General features: G+C 43.7%; 1 protein-coding gene across 6 annotated transcripts in view; it reads right to left on the bottom strand.

The window, feature by feature from the left end:
• SH3PXD2A (SH3 and PX domains 2A) overlaps positions 1–18347 on the bottom strand; it is a 383399-nt gene that overhangs the window by 10763 nt on the left and 354289 nt on the right. For all 6 annotated transcript variants that reach the window (XM_084634157.1, XM_084634156.1, XM_084634159.1 and 3 more), the window contains one exon: positions 6125–6242. In XM_084634157.1, coding sequence (XP_084490283.1) covers positions 6125–6242 — 118 coding nt within the window. The remainder of the gene's footprint in view (positions 1–6124; positions 6243–18347) is intronic.

The raw sequence follows: 18347 nt of genomic DNA, 5'->3' as shown, positions 1-18347 counted from the left end.
TTTGTCATTCTTCCACAGCTGGCTTTTTGGGAAAGTGTTTTTTCTAACTCCTGTTATTACTGACACTTCATCAGCGATTTCAGATTACAATCAGGCTCCAGGGAGGAATACGTGGATAACTTTGATTTCCCTAATGAAACCCCAGCTTGCTCCAGAGTAACTCAGTGAAACCCCTCTCTCTTTAATCTCCCAAGGTACCTGGAGCAGATGCTTGAACTGTAAGTGGGGATGCGGGCACCATTAAATTCCTGGTGCTCAGGAAACAAAAGGTTAAAATGGCAGGGCTCTGAGACTTCTATAACAAAAACCGAGACTCACTAGAAAGCAAAAAGAAGCGATTGGTAAAATACAAGGATAGTCAAGTAATTCTCCTTCACATGAGTGAGCTGTGACAGGAAGAGTCAGATTAGCGGTGAGGTTTCTTTTAGGCTATTGGACTTATTCTGTTCTGATTCACTGAGTCAAAATACTGATTGATGTCATTAGGAGTCCTGAGCAGGGATCAAGTGGAGAATATGTCTTTAAATAAGGATGGTATCTAAAACTCTTTACTTGGAACACCTATTACAAAAGCCAGTATTTATAAGGTTTAACCCAAGTCTTAGCAGCCTATCCCTAACTGCTGTAGAGGAAGGAAAGGAGGAGGAATCTCCCATGTTTAAATCCACCAGCCAGTTTAATGTAGGGGTTCAAAAGACCTGGTTTTGCAAGGGATTGCACCCTCAAAAGAGCAAAGGAAAACAAAGGACTGGTCTCCATACCTGTGGCCCTGAGGCTTTGCAAGTGACTCAATTACTGCTATTCACTGCAGTATTTCTAGACAGAGTGGCAATGATTACATCCACCTTGTGATGGATACACAATCCTGCTTCTGTATCGTCTCTATACAGAAGTAAATATCTAGGGCTATGCAAGCGAGTCCCCCCTTTCTAACATTTCAGCGTGCAGCAATTATGGTCCTTCACTCGGGCCACAGTCAACTACAGCACACGAATTTGGAAACTATCATTGATTTTTGGCACACTGTGCTCCCTGAAGCAACCAGTATTAGAAAACCATACCAGGGATTCTTAGAAGTCTGCAGACTCAACCCAGAGGTAATGGAAATCTTTTTCTATGTGAACTGAATACAGCAGGGGTTTGAATGCACCAGGCACTGTAGCAGCACTCTCAAAGAGAGCAGGAATTCAAGATTTGCCATGTGCCAAATTTTGGTGAGTTTTCTCCCTCCCTGCTTTCTCCCCATCACCATCCATAGGCCCCGAATAAGAGTAATCCCACTTTGTGCCAAGGAGGGCTAGAGGCAATTCTTTCTGGAGCATGTCTCAACTGGTCTCAGCATGAAAGGAGGGTCTTACAAATACTGTCCAGGCACCGGCTAAGGTCTCTTGTAAACAGCAAGATGTGGTTATGAACAACCCTCTCCCCCTGCTCTCTAGCGCAGGGATTCTCAACCTCCCCCCCCCAACATGCTATAAAAACTCCACAGCCCATTTGTGCCATAATAATTGGTTTTCTGCATATAAAAGCCGGGGCCGGTGTTAGGGGGTAGCAAGCTTGGCAATTGCCTGGGGCCCCATGCCACAGGGGCCCCCACAAAGCTACTTTACTCAGGTTTTGGCTTCAGCCCCAAGTGTTGGGGCTCAGGGCCTGGGGCTTCAGCTTTCTGCCCTGGACCCTAGCGAGTTTAACACTGACCCTGCTTGGCGGACCCCCTGAAACCTGCTCATGGCCCCGCACAGGGCCCCAGAGCCCTAGCTGAGAACCATTGCTCTAGCACACTCCTGGGTTGAAATAGCCCTGAACTGGAACCCCAAGACCAAAATTGACAGGCACTGGAAAAATCCATATCTAGAGCCAAACTTTCTGGCTTAAGCCTGTCTTCATAATGAATCTGAACAGTATGGATTTGGATCGGAATTCCATGACTTGGGCCCCTCTCTACTCCTCCCCGTAAGTGTTTTGAACAGATAGCCCCTGGGTAGGGTTATTGAGATCATACTCTCTCCCCCCCGGTATTTTGAAGATTTCAAAATATCTGAAGTTCCTGTTCTTTGTTGACTATGTATTGTGGTTACTTGGGAATTATGTCAAGCTATACAGTATGTGATCGGATTTCAAACATAACCTGGAGTACAACTCACATTACAAAATCAAATAAGAGTACGCACTGCAAAGATCTTAGTCCATACAGGACTACAAGAGTTGACATTTTTCAGATCAGAACGATAGCACTAACGGATAAAGACTCTATGCTGGGTTGTTCATTTTTCTATCTATTTTAGACTTTTGCATTGCAAAACACAATCCATCCAGACAGCTTTATGTGACCTTAAACTGTTTCAATCTATGGCTAGTCACAGGTTAAGCCACACAAAGCTACTGACCACCTAGCTACTGGCTGCAGTACTGCCTCCCCATTGGATCTACTCATTAGGTTGAGTTAGTGCAACCTAGCTAGAAGTAATATGTAACCGTCACTATCAGGACAGCAACAAATCCCAAAGTACTTAGTCCAAGTGGTACATCTATTTCCCACCCAGCACTGGAACAACAGCAATAAGTATTTAGTAGTTCCATCTGAAGATCTCAAAGCGTTTACACTGCATTAGGGAACGCTTGTTCTCTCTATTTCACAGGTAGGGAAACCGAGGAACGGAGATCAAGCGTCATAACCAAAGTCGTGTAGGAAGATCCAGGAATAAAATCCAGATCACTTGACTCTCACGGTATGTCTATAATGCAGTCAGAAGGTGTGACTGCAGCACCCACAGATGTACCCAAGCTAGCTTTGCTCCCTGGAAGCATTGCTTGGGGGGTTGGGGTGGGGGGAGGAGGGAGGTAGGCAGCACAGGATAGCCACTGGAGTACCTACCAAGGGTCCCAGACCAGCTTTTACTTGGGTGCCTAACCCCTAATTCCACTCATGCTGCCACAGCTTCACGGCAATTTTTAGCAAGCTAGCTCAGGTATGCCTACCTGTGCTGCAACGGCACCTCCCAACTGTAGGCATACCCTCAGCCCTGGGCCTTCACCTGCATTTGCAAACTGTACCAGGTATTTAAAATCTTATCCTATTTTCCTTCCAATAGCACTTCAGTCTACACAGCATAGCAAACTGCCTCCTTCTCACAAGGGGTCTAAAATTCGTAATAGTCCAGGAAATCAAGGGCACGCCAACAACAGAAACCCTGATCAGCAACCTGTAGGTCAAAAGCAAGTGACAACCCTTATCTGTCAGCATCAGAAGAACTCCAACACCTTCCAGAGGGTAACTGGTATAAAGCAGCATCTAAATAATTGACTGTAACTTCAGCTACTAAGCATGTAACATGATCATGCAGGCAACTGACACCAATCCACGGCTGAACGCAATAAAGCAGTAATGAAGATTCCAGCTCCGAGTCTTCAACACACACAAGTCTAAGGGCCTCTCAAGTCACAACATGAAACAGGGCAAAGAGAGGTCAAGAAATACAAGTGTTCCAATGCAAGAGAGATGAACATACAATTGTAGGGTTACAGGATTAGGGGCATTGATTTGGCTTCACAGAGTGAAAAACCCCTTTTTGCTTTAATATTACATGAAGAAAAAAGATTCAAGCGATAGGAATGTTTAAAAAAATATATCAAAAGTGCCTCTGTGTCTGAGCACTGGTTCCCTTAACATCTGCTTTCCAGCTTCAGAGCACTGGAATTACTCCAGAGGGAAGCAAACTGGGAGGGAGAAAAAAGAAAGACAGGAAATGAGGATCAGCACATGGCCAGGAATTTTGGGAAATTATATATTTAAGGTGGAGCTTGTTAACATCTTTAAAGGTAGACCTGATTAAAAATAAAACGCCAACAACTTGCTAAACTTTAATACACTTATTCTGTTCCCATATTATCCAATGGAACAGATAAAATGGCAACCAGATTCATACGGACTTCCCCCTCCAAAATACAAAATAAGGAGCGTTTCAATTTAAATAGCCAAACTCTTGGACTCAGGTATTACTAAACACTAGGGAGGCATTGTTCAAAGCAGCTCTACAAGTATTCTTAAAAGCATTTTAAATGTTTTAAAATCAATGTATAATGTTGGGGAAGGCTTTCAATTTAATAGTTCTGGACAATGAAGTCCTCTTTAGCCACAGAATGGGTACGGTATGGGGTAGTGGCAGGGAAAGCTTTGAAATGCGGCTCCAATTAGTGTTTCTCATGGAGAGGGTACTTCGGTCCTTGGCCTTTGATAGAGGATGCCAAACAAGATACTAGTTTGGCATTAACTGTGGTGGTATTTTGTGATGTGGCTACTAAGACCCACCAAATCATTTCAAATTCAGAAATGCTCTGAATCCAAATTGGATCTGCATAATCACGAGGAGACACAGATTACAAAAACTGGGTCATACTGAGCATCCTCCATCCTCGTGGATTTCAATGGGAGTCAAGAACATATAAAACCTTCTGGGATTGGGTCCCTGATCCAAAAGTGCAATTAAACCCACTGAAAGATGTTAGCTTGGGCCTAAAGACATTTCTGCTGTAAACGTTTAAGTAGAGTAACAAGGGGTCTTCTTTTTGTCAGAGTTAAGTGTACCCACTTAACATTACACAAAAATAACACTACAAGAAAAATTTAAGCACAAAACAGATCCAGCTAGCTGCTTGCAAAATTATTATTTATAAAGATGAAAAGAAGCCTAAAACAGTAATAAGAAAACATTTATCCAGGAGACTAGTTCTGACATAAATCAAAGATTTTTATAATCATGGTTCCCAACAAAATTGCATGCTTTGTTCTTCAGTCTTCAACTTTGGATTCAAATCCTGTGAATGATTAAATGGGGGCGGGGGGAGGGGAGGAGGAGTAATATGACCAAGCCTGGGCATTCCCTGCTCATAATGTCTAGAGCCCATTTACTCCTGCATTACTTTAGTTATTAGCCACTTTGTTAGGAAGATTCAGAGACAGATACAAAACTAACATGTTTATCATGCATGAAGCACTAAATGTAGGTTCCGACTGTGCTTTCTCAATCAAGATTCATGTCTCTGCTGCCTTAGTTATAAACCAAGCAGAATCCAACGAGAAAAGCACAACAACAAAAATCTATTCTAGATGCAAAAGGATGAGCAGGAAGGAGATCTTAAAGGGCACATGAATTACAGAATTCTCTTTAACCACCTTTATACCTGTATTTTCTATTTAATCAATAGAAATGGTTCCAAACACCACTCCCAGAATCTGAACACCCCAAACTTTACAGTAGCACCCAAAGACTCCGGTCATGATTGGGGTACCACAGTACTAGCTACTGTATAAACCTATATGAAGAGACCATTCTTGACAAGTATTGGTCCCAATACATTACATCTCTCTATACAAATTGTGCCTAGGATATGGTTGTCTTATACTCCTTTCAAGGGAGTTTGGCTGTCATAAGGAAAAACTGCTGTTATTTTCAGAGTGGCACGTCTAATTTGCATGCATGATATCTGTATCTGTTTGTGGCATATAGTTTACAACTGCATGCAATGACTAACTTGGAGAGGCAAATAGCTGAAAATCTGGCCCAGTATGATATTACTGTTATTATTTGCATCAGTCTCAATGATGATTTATTCTGCAGTCAGCGGGCTGATCTCCCAAACCCCTAAAAAAAAAATGAACTGCCCCAAGCAACCTGATAGATTACAAACAGCAACCTTCCAGCATTATTTGGTGAATCTGGTTTTAGTACTTTGCAGAAAGACACATCTGACTCACACAAAAAAAGACTCAATCGGCTGCATGTACACTAAAATGATCACTTGTATTAGATAAGTGCCATTTGCTGACTGGGATATGGGTTTTTATTTTGAAGGAAGGAAATCTAAAAGGTAAGAATTTTCTCCCAAAATATTTCAGATCTACAGACTTCACAGTCCACGTTCCATTCCTACACTCAATACTGACTATTGTTTATTGGTCTTCTGTAACTTTCCCTTACATTTCTGCCTAGTATGCGTTCTGGATAATAATGCCGGTTTTCTTCTCTAGACAGAGAACAATACAGGATGCGGATGTGAAGCTAATCATCAGAAGTCTCGAAGATCATAAATGCTGTAATAAATCTGCCTGCAGGAAGCTTTTTACCTGATGTACCACCATCCTTCCAGGTTCTTTTGGATGACCTCCACGGTGACCCCTTTTTCAAACCCAATCTCATCCTTCCCTTGGCTGGTGTACGGTTGGATTGTGACATATTTCTCTTCTAGTAGAGGGAGGAAAAAAAAAAAGACAAACATCAGTTAGGGGCAGAATTAGTCCAGCTGTTTTTCTGTTCTGCTTGCTTTTCAACTGGTTGTGCAGCAGTTATATGGAACCATTGCAAAGGTGGAGCCCTGCTCAATGGCCCACTGATTAGGCATGCTTACGGCATGACAGATAATTAGCTCATTGACACCGCCCGGCTGCTGACAATCACAATGCGCTTCCATGCCAGTAACTATGAGGTCTCAGAGAGTCCTCCCTCAAGTGAGTAAGACAGTGAGAGTAGGATGTCAAGCTGGACTTAGTTTGCACACAGTAACTTGATGGAATCAGCCTGGCTGCCAAAGCAGCCAAGCATCACTGAGGGAGCTAGAGCCAGTTGGCTCTTCCAAATGTGCATATGGATGCATTGAGCAGGGGTATTACAGAAACTTGAGCGCTAGATCCTGAGAGCAAGCCGTACTCCTCCCCAACTCAGAGGGACTGACCTATCTGTTCTCTTCACACCTCTGGAAACCATGTGGCTCTACAGGGATAATCATGAAATGGATGTATTTTTTAACAAGTGTAAGCACAGAGAAAAGTTTTGGTACTTTATTACATAGCACCTCCAAGTACCTCACAAATGTTCGTTAAGCCTCACACCTACGAGAAGTGGGTACATATCGTCAATAGAGAAGGGCCAGAGGCAAACCCTTGACCCAAAACACCCACACACTTTTGGGAGTCTGGCACAGGATTGGAACATGGCATAACCTGCCCATCTCCAATTATTGTCCCCATTCTACACATGGGAAAACTGAAGCACTAGACTGGAGCTTAGTGGCCCAAAGTCCCACAGTGAGTGGCAGAGCCAAGAACAGAAACAAAAAAAACTTCATTCTCAGTCCCTTGCTTTACCCACCACACCATGCTGTCACCCTTGAGGACACTTACTGCACAGTATTTTCATCAGTCTCATACTCAGCATTTTTGTAAGTTAGTCTCAAAGCTACAAAAATTTAACCTTTTTCCTATCGCCGGGGACTCTTGCTGAGCATTGGCAGGGATAGGAAATGGTGCCAAAACATCATGCTGAACCCAGGATAGGATGGGGGTAGCCGCATGTTTAGTAGCGACTCCTGTAAATGACTAACGGGGAGAATAGCAAGGTTCTAAGGGTATGTCTACACAGCAACTAGACACCCACAGCTGGCCCACTGCTAGCTGACTCGGACTCATGGGGCTGTTTCACTGTTGTGTAGACTTCTGGGAGCAGGCTGAAGCCCAGGCTCTAGGACCCTGAGGGGTTGGACAGTACCAGAGCTCAGGCTCCAACCCAAGCCCAGAAGTCTACACAACAGTGAAACAGCCCCATGAGTCAGAGTGTCCTAGCATGGGCCAACCGTGGGTGTCTAGGTGCTATGTAGACATACTAAGGGTGTTCCACTCAGTCCACCTAACCTGTTAAAATGGTGGCTATTACATTGGAGGGTTAGACATGGGAAAATGAGTAGGGGTCTCTCTGTGAAGGAGAGAGGGCAAGAACCTAAGTGAATCCAGAGTTCCTGATCATTGCACAAATGGCAAATGAAAGGAGTGGGAAAAGGGTTGCAGCAGCTTAAGGCAAATGCTCTTTTGAGAGGGAGTCAAATAGAAACACCTCCATCTGTTTAGTTTTGTGATTGAATTATATTTTGTTGCTGAGTGAAGTAAGGAAAATGTAAAGGAAAAAAATATTTACTGAGAAAAAGAAATACCTCGGAAAGAGAATAATGTTGGCAGAACATCTGATGGCTGCGGAGTCAGAGACTGCATCTTTAAAGACAACTTTGCTCGCCTGGGTCCTTCTGATTCCGATGTATTGAACTCTCAAAACCTTCATTTCCTCAAGAAGCAAAACTACTTCTGCTCCCAGAGAAGCTGCTTTAGTAATTTATTATGGTAACGCTTGCTAAGTGACTCCGAAGGGGTCATTCCTGAACAGCATGGTCAGTATTCTGTACTTTCCCTGAACAATAACTTGCCTTCAGATTCACTACTGCAGTTGCAGCTAATCAGTCCAAGAATCAAATCATGAGATGGAGAACGTTTCCTCTAGATGGGCGTCTGGTCTGTGGAATGGTTTTGGTTACACAGGGAGAACAAGTTTCAAAAGGTCATACTGCAGAATGAGTGGGTTAAACTAGCTCATTTTTGAGCTTGGAAGACCAGAGCATTAACTGGAGATGCAGATGATTTCTAGGTGATCAGAACTTGCCTGGAATATATGGTGAAGGCAGGAGGCCAAGTGACTTCAGGCACCTGAACCACTGAACATCATCCCAGAAATATATTGCCTAGGGTATCTTTCTATCATTCTCCTATAAAAGTCGCAGCAAAAGAGCTAAACCATGTGTTTACTGCAGATTATAATCATAGGGAGGCTGACATCACCACTAGCCCCTCAAAACTCCACTTTGTGTATCTCTCATGTCATAAAGCCCCATTCCTTATACTAGAGACTACCAGACCACACTCTTGCCACAAGAGTTATGACAAAGATGTCTGTTTATTTTATTCCCGCTACATGTAAACAGCAGTCCCCGCTGTAGCTGGAGGCAATATTTTTATTTAACTAGCTCTCCATTCTGGCTGCCGCTGCCTTGATTCCTCTTTGTGGTCAGAAGAGTCTGACTCTTTGGAAGTTCTACCCATTATCTTCTACAGAAGACAAGGAGAAATGGTCAGATGAGAGGTGTTCCTACCCGAGCACTTGCGGGTATTCCAGCTCCCTGATCCAAAGGAATTTGCTGATCGACGACTTTAAGCAGCAATGACCAAACAGCACATCAGCCTTTCCAGTGCTGTCAAACCTAGCCATCCACATGGGAATGCAAACCGGGGATGATGGTACTTTGCCATCAGACTGTCATAGCACTTTACAAACCTTAAATCTCCATGTCTCACCATGAGAGGCATTATTTACAGGTAGGGAAAGGGTGGCAGAAGAAGGGTAACAGTCCCAACAACACTACTAAAATACCCATGTTTAAACATGGTTGTAGCCTACCCGGGTTACAGCTATAGCTCCACCATTGCCCTCACAGGGGCAATTACACTGATGGGAGCTCTAGTACAGACAAGGCTTCAAGTGGCTCCCAGTATTTTAACCACCACATTGTCTAACCCCTCTCAGCTTGGGGGTGATCATGAATTTTAGAGGAAAATCTTAGCGTAGGCAAGGCCCACATGTATAGAATAAGGTCTCATATTATAAGCTTAGCCTACATGACTCCAATATCAAAACACATTCCCCTAACCCAGCCATAAAACTCTTCCCTTCCTTTCAAGCGGGCAAAGTGAAGCCTTGTTAGAGCATGAAGTGACCATCACTGTGTTTATTTGTATTGTAGACCACGCCTAACTGACTTGTCCAAGTTACTGCAGCAGAGCTGAGAATAAAACTCCCCGCTTCTATGCTCTTAGCCACACACCATGCTTTCCCTCTCTAAAATTCAGTGAAAATAACCCTTGCTTGGAACTCTTACTCCCCCACTCCCAAACACAAAAATTGAAGGTTTCCAGTCCCCAAAACCCCCTCTGGTGAACATTATCCCTCCACCTCCATTAGTCTTCTATTTTTATGCCCCTTTGAATTGAGTTCTGGCCTCTGGCCCATACCAGAAACTGAAGTCCTGAGAGGCCACAAGAAGGGCAGTCGGCATGGCATCTCTGGGCCCAGCTTTCCAAGAGGTTTGGATGGTTCAGCTAAGACTCAGGTGCTCATCAGCGCTGAACATGTGCAATTTTGCTGATTACAAGTTCTACCACCCACATTTTTAGCCTCATTACTTTGGTTTAGGTCATAATTTGAAGAAAGATGCTTCAGAACATTTCCCTCCCACCCCCTCTCCAACCATAGGTAAATGCTAAGGGGAAAAAATTACCAAGGAAAGTGTTCAAAAAGGAAGAAAGAAAAATGCTCTCACGAGGCAGCATGTTGCAAAGGAGTTCAAAATCCATTTAGAAATTAAGGTTCCTATGATGTATGTTTAGATGATCTATTTTTAAGCCTACAGTTCAAAAACAGGAAGCCATCATTAAAGTTTCCCCTTGCAGAGTGCTTTCTCAGCAAGAATTACAATCATTTCCAAGGTTGCACACATTTGGTTTCTTTCAGTGGTGAAGGGGTGACCATAAACACACATACATGAGGTTTTTAACCTAAACTGCACTCTTGAAGTATGGGCTCATTTATAACCCAAAAGTCATTCTGGTTTGCTTCTCCCGAGACAAACCCTAGGAGGAGGAAATCGTATTAAAAAAATCAGTTGATTCACATGGACACATTATCATTTAAGAGAATGATCAGTGAGGCATCCAAGTTACTGATCAAGATGCTTAAGCTATTGGGCATTTAATGATTGAGGCACTAAGTTACCAGAAAGACAAACATGGATAATCCATTCTAAAGAAGAACAAGCAGAAGCACACTTTGTACCTCTTGGAATTCCATCACAGTTCTGGACGGTCATTTCATTCATTTGGAAACTACATTTCTAGACAACAGCATAAACCGTTAAGATAGCAAACCACACCCCGATCCTCCCACAAGTCTCTTGTGCTTCGATTTTCATCTCCAAATTGTGGCAATCCCCAGACTCTCTGGTGCAGCGTTTCTCAAATGCGGCCACTATAGCCGCATGCGGCCATCGGGGGGTTTGCCTACAGCCACGAGAGCCTCCTGGGCAGAGTTGGGGGAGAGGGCAAAACAGCAGCCCCTCCCTGCAGTACTCCCAGGCTCCAGGAGAGGGCTTTGCCCCCCCCCCCCATCCTTAGCTGCAGGATTCTGGGGGCAGGCTTCAGTCCCCTCAGCCCCCTGACTTCAGTTGTGGGCTTCTGGGGGCGGGCTTCAGCACCCACTTCCCGTCTACGGGGCTCCAGCAGTGGGCTCTGAGCTTTGCCCCCCTGCCCGCCCACTCACTCCAGCCATGGGGCTCCGGCTCTGGGCTTCAGCAGGGCTGGCCTTGCTGGGCACAGTGGTCAAGAAGCAAGGAGCAGAGAGGGGCAAGGGGCACCAAAATACAACTGTACATTATTTTTATTATTGAGTCTGCAAAAAACCCTACATAAATAAATTACAATTATTTGGACAAGTATGTGTGCATATTTATTTGTTTTTCCTAAAGTTAAGTAAGTAGTTTAGGAAAATTTGTCAGAGCGGCCACCAGCAAAGGCTGGCGGCCACACAGAGACCCCCCTGCTCTAGTGCATCAAGATTTGATCACTATGGGCATGTCTACACTGCAATGTAAACCCAGGGTTAGTAGAACTTCAGTTAGCAGATGTTGTGTTGATGGCTAGAATGTTGTTGCCTCAGTAATGCTGTTCTGTGCTTCTGTCCTTGGAGCTCCAATGTTATCAGTATTAGCAGATAGTGCCACATGTTAATTCAGCAGACCTCGATGTTACGCATAAAGAGACTACCTGCAAGGTTCGGTGGCAAAATTAACTTGGACAGTTTTATTGTCCTCAAGACACAGTCGTAGTGCTCTGGCTCCGTGGTTACAGGTACACTAAACACACGAGTGCCCAGTCAGCAGCAGGAGTTTCTGCTGTCCCCTACGCCACACAAAAGGATTGAGGCGGGGTACCACAACATTTATAGACTGAGAAAAACAACTGGGAAACAACTTACATACTACTGTACGTATTTCAAGACATCTGTTTGTTACGCCACTCCTGGTTCATATCTTGGACAAACCATCTGAATTCATTGTTCGGTCAAACCCTGTTATCTTGTACTGGATTGGGGTGTATCTGTACTAGCCTTCTGAAATGTATTTATGTAAACATCTAGTGTGTTATTTTGCCAAGACCAGGTCGACTCTCGTTCACAGCCTTTGGTTCAGGCCTCAGATCTTGCACCAGGCACTCTCTCTCTCTCTCTACTACATTCCCCTGCTTTGTGTCTTTTTATGGGGAGGATGTTTACCCATCATCCCAGAAAAGCATAATGTATGAACTGAAAATGACTCGGGGCTAAATACTGTTTCTTTCCCATTTTGCTTTACCTGTGCATACATTCATGCCCCATGTGTCCAATAGTCTGAACATTCTTTTGCGCAACCTGTGGACAGTTTCCTTTTTCCAATTGTTTTTAGTCTCCTATTGTGGGCCTGGGAATATTAGGTCCAGGACTTTATTTGAAAGATGTAATTTTAGAGTTGTTCTGAAATACTGGGATAGGCATTATTACAGGAGTAGAACAGGAATTTGGAACAGTGACATTCCACATAAAGCCTTCATATATAAATTTATGTAATTTATTAGTACACTGTACTGTCCATTCATATTACAGGTTACCACAATCTGGTAAGTTTTGCTGGGCAAGAGACAGGAGCTACTAACTTTTGTGTTCTGTTGGATTGGCCTGAATTATTATTGCCACACACTGGAGTTGTGATGTCAAAAACATTCCTGGCATAACAAGCTATATGCAGTGCTTTTTAGGTTTGCACTGCTTGATGCTACACTGGTAGTTGATATAGATTGTTGGTTTTTTAGATAATTGGTTACTGTCTACTGAGTCAGTTGACAGCAATATTTGATAACGATTCAATATTGGTAATTTGACACTGAACAAAATTGTTTTGAATGAGATGTGCTTTACTTAGGGTGCAGTGTCACTAACCCCAACTTATGACTGTTAGGAAATTTTTCTGTACAAATGGGAAGCTACATACAGCAGCACTAGTCTGAGTTGGTCAAACTTTAGCATGGGGGGGGGGGGGGGGGAATGCAGAAAACCGTCTCTTTTTATATAGGTTACCCATTTCATCCGGACAGTCAAGTTTTGTGGCATGTCAAGTTTTCCCACACTGCACCACAAACAAAGGTCTAGAGTGGCCACATTTTGGGAGGGCACTAGGAAGTCTGGGATATGGGTGGCTGGACTGAGGCCCACATAATGCAGCAGACGCTGGAGCCTGACACAGAGTTTGGGACACAGAGTTCAAAAATTCCTAATCTGGGGTTACAAATGAGTGTAGATGCTCAAGCACTAGGCTAACACACCAGAGTCTCCTGTAGTAGAGAGCCTGGAGCACTGGGGCAGCTGCAAGACTGTGGCCTGAACCAGAGGCTGTGAACCCCAGTATCATCTACCTCCCCAAATCCTTCATCTTCCTCCCTCAGCTCCATGCCTTTTTCATGCTGTCCCTTGCACCTGGAACAGCCTCTCTCCTCCAGGGTGCTAAGCAACATGGCACCTTTCCCAATGCCTCCAGAACAAAAATTTACTGCTCACCATCTACCCTGCACATATGCTTTGCCAAATAATGTTAATTTAATTCCCAGGACAACAAACTACCCTTTTCAATCTGAAGAATAATCTCTTAGTATTAACAAGATGTATGCCTGACACAGCTGTTGACTCATGTTCTTCTTAAGCTGCATCCATTCCTTTGTCTTCACTATAAGCTCTTTGGGGCCAGAGTCTTGTGTCTAAAGTGCCATGTACTATTTAAACAATTTCTCTCATGCCTGCAAGGTGGGTAACCCGCCTTCATATTTATAGATCCACAAATTGAATCCGTGGCAAACCTAGAATTGGAACCCATGAGTTCCTGGCTCCAAATTCTAAACTCCTATTGCATCTCCAGAGTTTCAAGAACCAAGTCAGGGAATAATATCCTTTACTTAACTGATGTGTCTCTATGTATCACTGTCATTCTGTGACCTGATCCTCACTTGAAATGCTGGAACGCAGGAGCGGGTTTGGTTTGGTAATTATCCAATTAAGATTTCAAAGAAAAATGCAAAAGCTCAAATCCTGCATCTTCCAAACCACAGAAGAATTCTCTTCTAAAATAAATACTTTCCCCTCAGTCAGCAGTTTAACGCTCTCTCCCTGCTCCCCCCTCCTCCTTGTCAGATTTGCTTCTGGAAAAAGTCTCTCCTTTCCAGAAGACAATATATTCAATGAAAATGGACTTTTGTGATGGTTATTTTTGATTTTTTTTGCCTAACTGCTCCACAATTATCAACAATGTTGCTAATCTGCAGAACAGCCTCCCTTTACCACCTCTTTTCCTTCTGATTAAGTCTATTTAACATAGAATTCAAAACACAAAACGGGGGAAATAACGAGATTTCTTTTAAATTCTGAACTACTGTACATGCTATTTCCTCAATAGGCAAAGGGGCAATAAAACTTGACTATTTTCCTTGGATCCCCAGTGAGAAAACAAACTGAGGCCAAAATACTGAAATTGCACTATGCGGATGTGACTCTTTTAGTGGCTCAAAGCATCCTTATGCAGTAGGCCAGAGAGGCTACATGAAAACAGGAAGAGCTCAACCAGGCTTTTTAAGGCAACTCAGGGAGAGGTGAACATGCAAAGCATTTGTTTGGTTCTCAAAAGTACGTATTTACACATGTAGTCTGGCGGAGTGGCCTCCCACTGAGCCAGAGGGGGAGGGACCACTCTCTGCGCCCAGGTGGGCGAAGGCAGGCCAGGCCCAGCCCTCATGCCCAAAGTTGAGGGGGGACAGGAAGTATAAGAGGCAGGGCCTCCTGCTCAGTTGGGAGGGAGCCAAGGAAGGAGACATGCCTCTTGCCTGCTGCAGGCTTCAGGCCCTGCAACTGAACTGGGTAGCACCCCGCCCCCACAGAGCACAGAGGCTGGAAGGGAGCTGCTGAAATTGGAAAGAGTCCAGCAGAGGGCAACAAAAATGATTAGGGGGCTGAAGCACATGATTTATGAGGAGAGGTTGAGGGAACTGGGATTATTTAGTCTACAGAAGAGAAGAATGAGGGGGGATTTGATACCCCCTTTCAGGTAGTTGAAAGCTGCTTCCAAAGAGGATGGATCTAGACTGTTCAGTGGTAGCAGATGACAGAACGAGGAGTAATGGTTTCAAATTGCAGTGAGGGAGATTTAGGTTGGATATTAGGAAAAACTTTTTCACTAGGAGGGTGGTGAAGCACTGGAATGGGTTACCTAGGGAGGTGGTGGAATCTCCTTCCTTGGAGGTTTTTAAAGTCAAGCTTGACAAAGCCCTGGCTGGGATGATTTAGTCGGGGATCGGTCCTGTTTTGAGCAGGGGGTTGGACTAGATGACCTCCTGAGGTCCCTTCCAACCCTGATATTCTATGATTCTATGATCCTTCTTTAAGAGTTCGTCTCTTCCTGCTGACTATTTTTATATACTGAAGCATAACTGCTCTTATCACCACAGCATCGGAAGATCATACAAATGATTTATATCGTAGTGGCAGCCACAGCATGCCAGGTACTGGCCACACATACCTGCTCTGAATGGCACAGGCTCCATCTCTTGAACTAAAGGAGAATCATTTAGCTCTTCGCAACAGAGAGCTTATGACACAAGGCTAAGTAATTCTGACCCCATACAGCAGAGGTCAGTAGAACACATACAAACTACCCAATGAATTATGTTTGTAGGGAACAATCCTGAACTGATTGGAAGCAAGTTTATACTAGAATTAACTCAAAAATGCTACATTTTCCTTAACTTGTGGCAAAGAGGTACCAAGTAAAATATATAAAAATGTAACTGTCTGTAAATCAGACCTTTATGAGGCCCTATAAAAGCAACAGGTGGAGAGAATGGATGTGAACTGCTGACTTTCTCCTTCAGCTGTTTGATCTAAAACTACATTAGCTAGGTCAACAGTAATAGCAGAGCTTGCTACAATCCTCTTAGACCCCCCCCCACCCAGAAGAGGGCAGAACCCATTGCAATGCCTTCTTCAAAATATTTTTGCCTTCTGAGTCTAAACAATAATGGCCAAGGTTGGTTTTTTGTTTGTTTTTTAAAAAAAACTAACTAGTGATTTTTGGGTGGACAATTTGTGACCCCTTCAAGGGGGCCCCATTTTCAGGAAATGCTAAGCACCCACCCTCTGAAAGTCAAATGCCTTTTCAGGTGTCTCAAGTTAAACACTCAGAAGCTGGAGCATACAAAAGTCACTAGTCACTTTTGAAAAATCTTGGCCTTTAGAGTCTCCAAATTCAAAATCCAGTTTCTAAACGATTACTATATTATAGGTTGGGCTGGTAGAACTGCCTATTTAAGTTTGCCCAAACACTTCCCCTTACAGCACCCTGTTTTCAGTTGCTTATTACTTTGCCAAATCGTTTCAGCTGAAATTTTTCCACACCAGCAGTGTCTCAGGCTGATCTTTTTGAAAATATCAGCTAAAACGATCCAGCTGTTTCCCAGAACAAGGCTAGAGAAAAATACATTGTTTTGCCTATGTTAAATTCTGGTGACCTTTTCTTTGAACAGAGCTAGCTCCTCAATGCTTTGGTGCAGGGACAGGGAATTTGGAGGGGGTGTGGCTTTTGTGTCAGGTACATGTCTTTAGTGGTCCCTGTGAAAATCCACCCAAGTTAAAAGCCTTTGAAAACTTGCTGTTTGCACATGCTCAGCAGAAACATACGTATCAAGCTACATTTCCTGGAAACTATATGTGCACTGACCATGCGCCAGTCCTGGGCTGAATTAGATTTTCCCTGCAATTGCAGCACTAGCCTGCTGCAGGCTGTGCTGGGTCCAGATCAGGGCACCTCAGCTCAGAGCAGAGAGACTCTCACTGCCTAATTCAAATGCAGAGGGAACAAGAGCTGGACGTGGGGAGGAGGCAGGGGGAGTAGATTAGGACAAGGAGCTGGAGAGACTGGGACTGAAGGTTAGCAGAGAGGGGAAGAGGGAAACCGGGAGGTGGGGGAGACTGGGATTGAGAATTGGGGAATGAGGGCTGAGGGCTTATGGGAGGGAGCGGAGGACTGGCTAAACCAGGACCAGGAGCAAGGGGAAGGAGATTGGGACTGGAAACCAATAGGGGACAAGGAACGGCTGAGCAAGGAGACTAGGATTTGAAAACTGACATTAGCTAGGGTGGTGAAGAGACAAGACAGGGACAGGTTGGAGGGGATGGGGAAGAAAGGGTCAAGCCTGGTGGGAACGGGCCCCCTTGTGCGTATGCATTATGTGATCATATAAATTAAAGACTATTATAATGCATACGCACAAGGGGGCCAAATAAAGATTGCACAGGTACATTAATTTCAGCATTTCCTAATTCTTAGTGCTTGATTTTACAAACTAAATATTCTTTTAATGTCTTTTTTGGGTGCAATATAAAACATAGAACAAGAAAAGTGTCTTTGTTGAGTTTGAAAACACTATTTTGGAAATTGCTGTTATTCATGGGAATTAGAGTTTCTTGGTCGGAAAGAGTCTAGAATGATCTAATAAGGCTATGTACATGCAAACTGAAAAAACCCTCCCATTCCCTGCAGCACAGAAATAAGTGTTTTGGTTTTGGCATCTTCATATCTAGTATGTGCACTTATATTCTTCAGAGGCTTTTCATTGGCTCAGGGACCCCTTTGTTGGGCAAGGAACAAGACCTGCTCTTCTCATGATATTTTTGGCTCATGGAGCGATAATGAAAAGAACATGTTTTTGCTTTTGGGAACCACTGAAGGGGCCAAAGTAACACAACAGTCTGTAACCAACCACACAGATTTGGTGACAACTGGGGTTCCCTTCCCTGTATACAGAAACATCCATGTTGCAGTGGAATCTAAATTCACAAGTTTTGCTTTTCCTCTCCTCACACACTAGCACCCGGAAGGGCATTCATTATTTATTGTTAAATAAGATCGGGTTTACTTATGCATAGATCTGGCTCCATTCCCTAGCAAAGGTCTCCTCTAAGCAAAAGAGCAATAATAGAGGAAAGTCACTTTCATTCCTTCCATCCCTCAAATGCACTGGGTTGACACCAAGAACTTGCTGAGTCAGGACTATCCCACAGAGACGTAAATCTTTTAATCCACAATTCTGGTTACTTCATCAGCTTCTCATGGTTCAAGTTCTTTGGAAAAATCCAATCATAATGTCAATGTTTGCATTATGTTTAAAGAAAAAATCTTCAGATTGTAGGAAGGCCAGTAAAGTATCACTCCAGTCTCTCTTAACCTTTCCCTAAAGAGGAACACTGAATCCTTGAGACCAAGTTCTCTTTTCCAATATTTTTGGGGGGAACCTCTACAGAAATGGGTGTTTGTGGTTTCAGTCTCAAGGAGAAAAACACCAAAAGGAGGAC

Source organism: Lepidochelys olivacea, assembly GCF_965140295.1.
Source record: "Lepidochelys olivacea isolate rLepOli2 genome assembly, chromosome: 7".
Taxonomy (NCBI): domain Eukaryota; kingdom Metazoa; phylum Chordata; order Testudines; family Cheloniidae; genus Lepidochelys; species Lepidochelys olivacea.
This window is presented reverse-complemented; position numbering and strand designations above follow the sequence as displayed.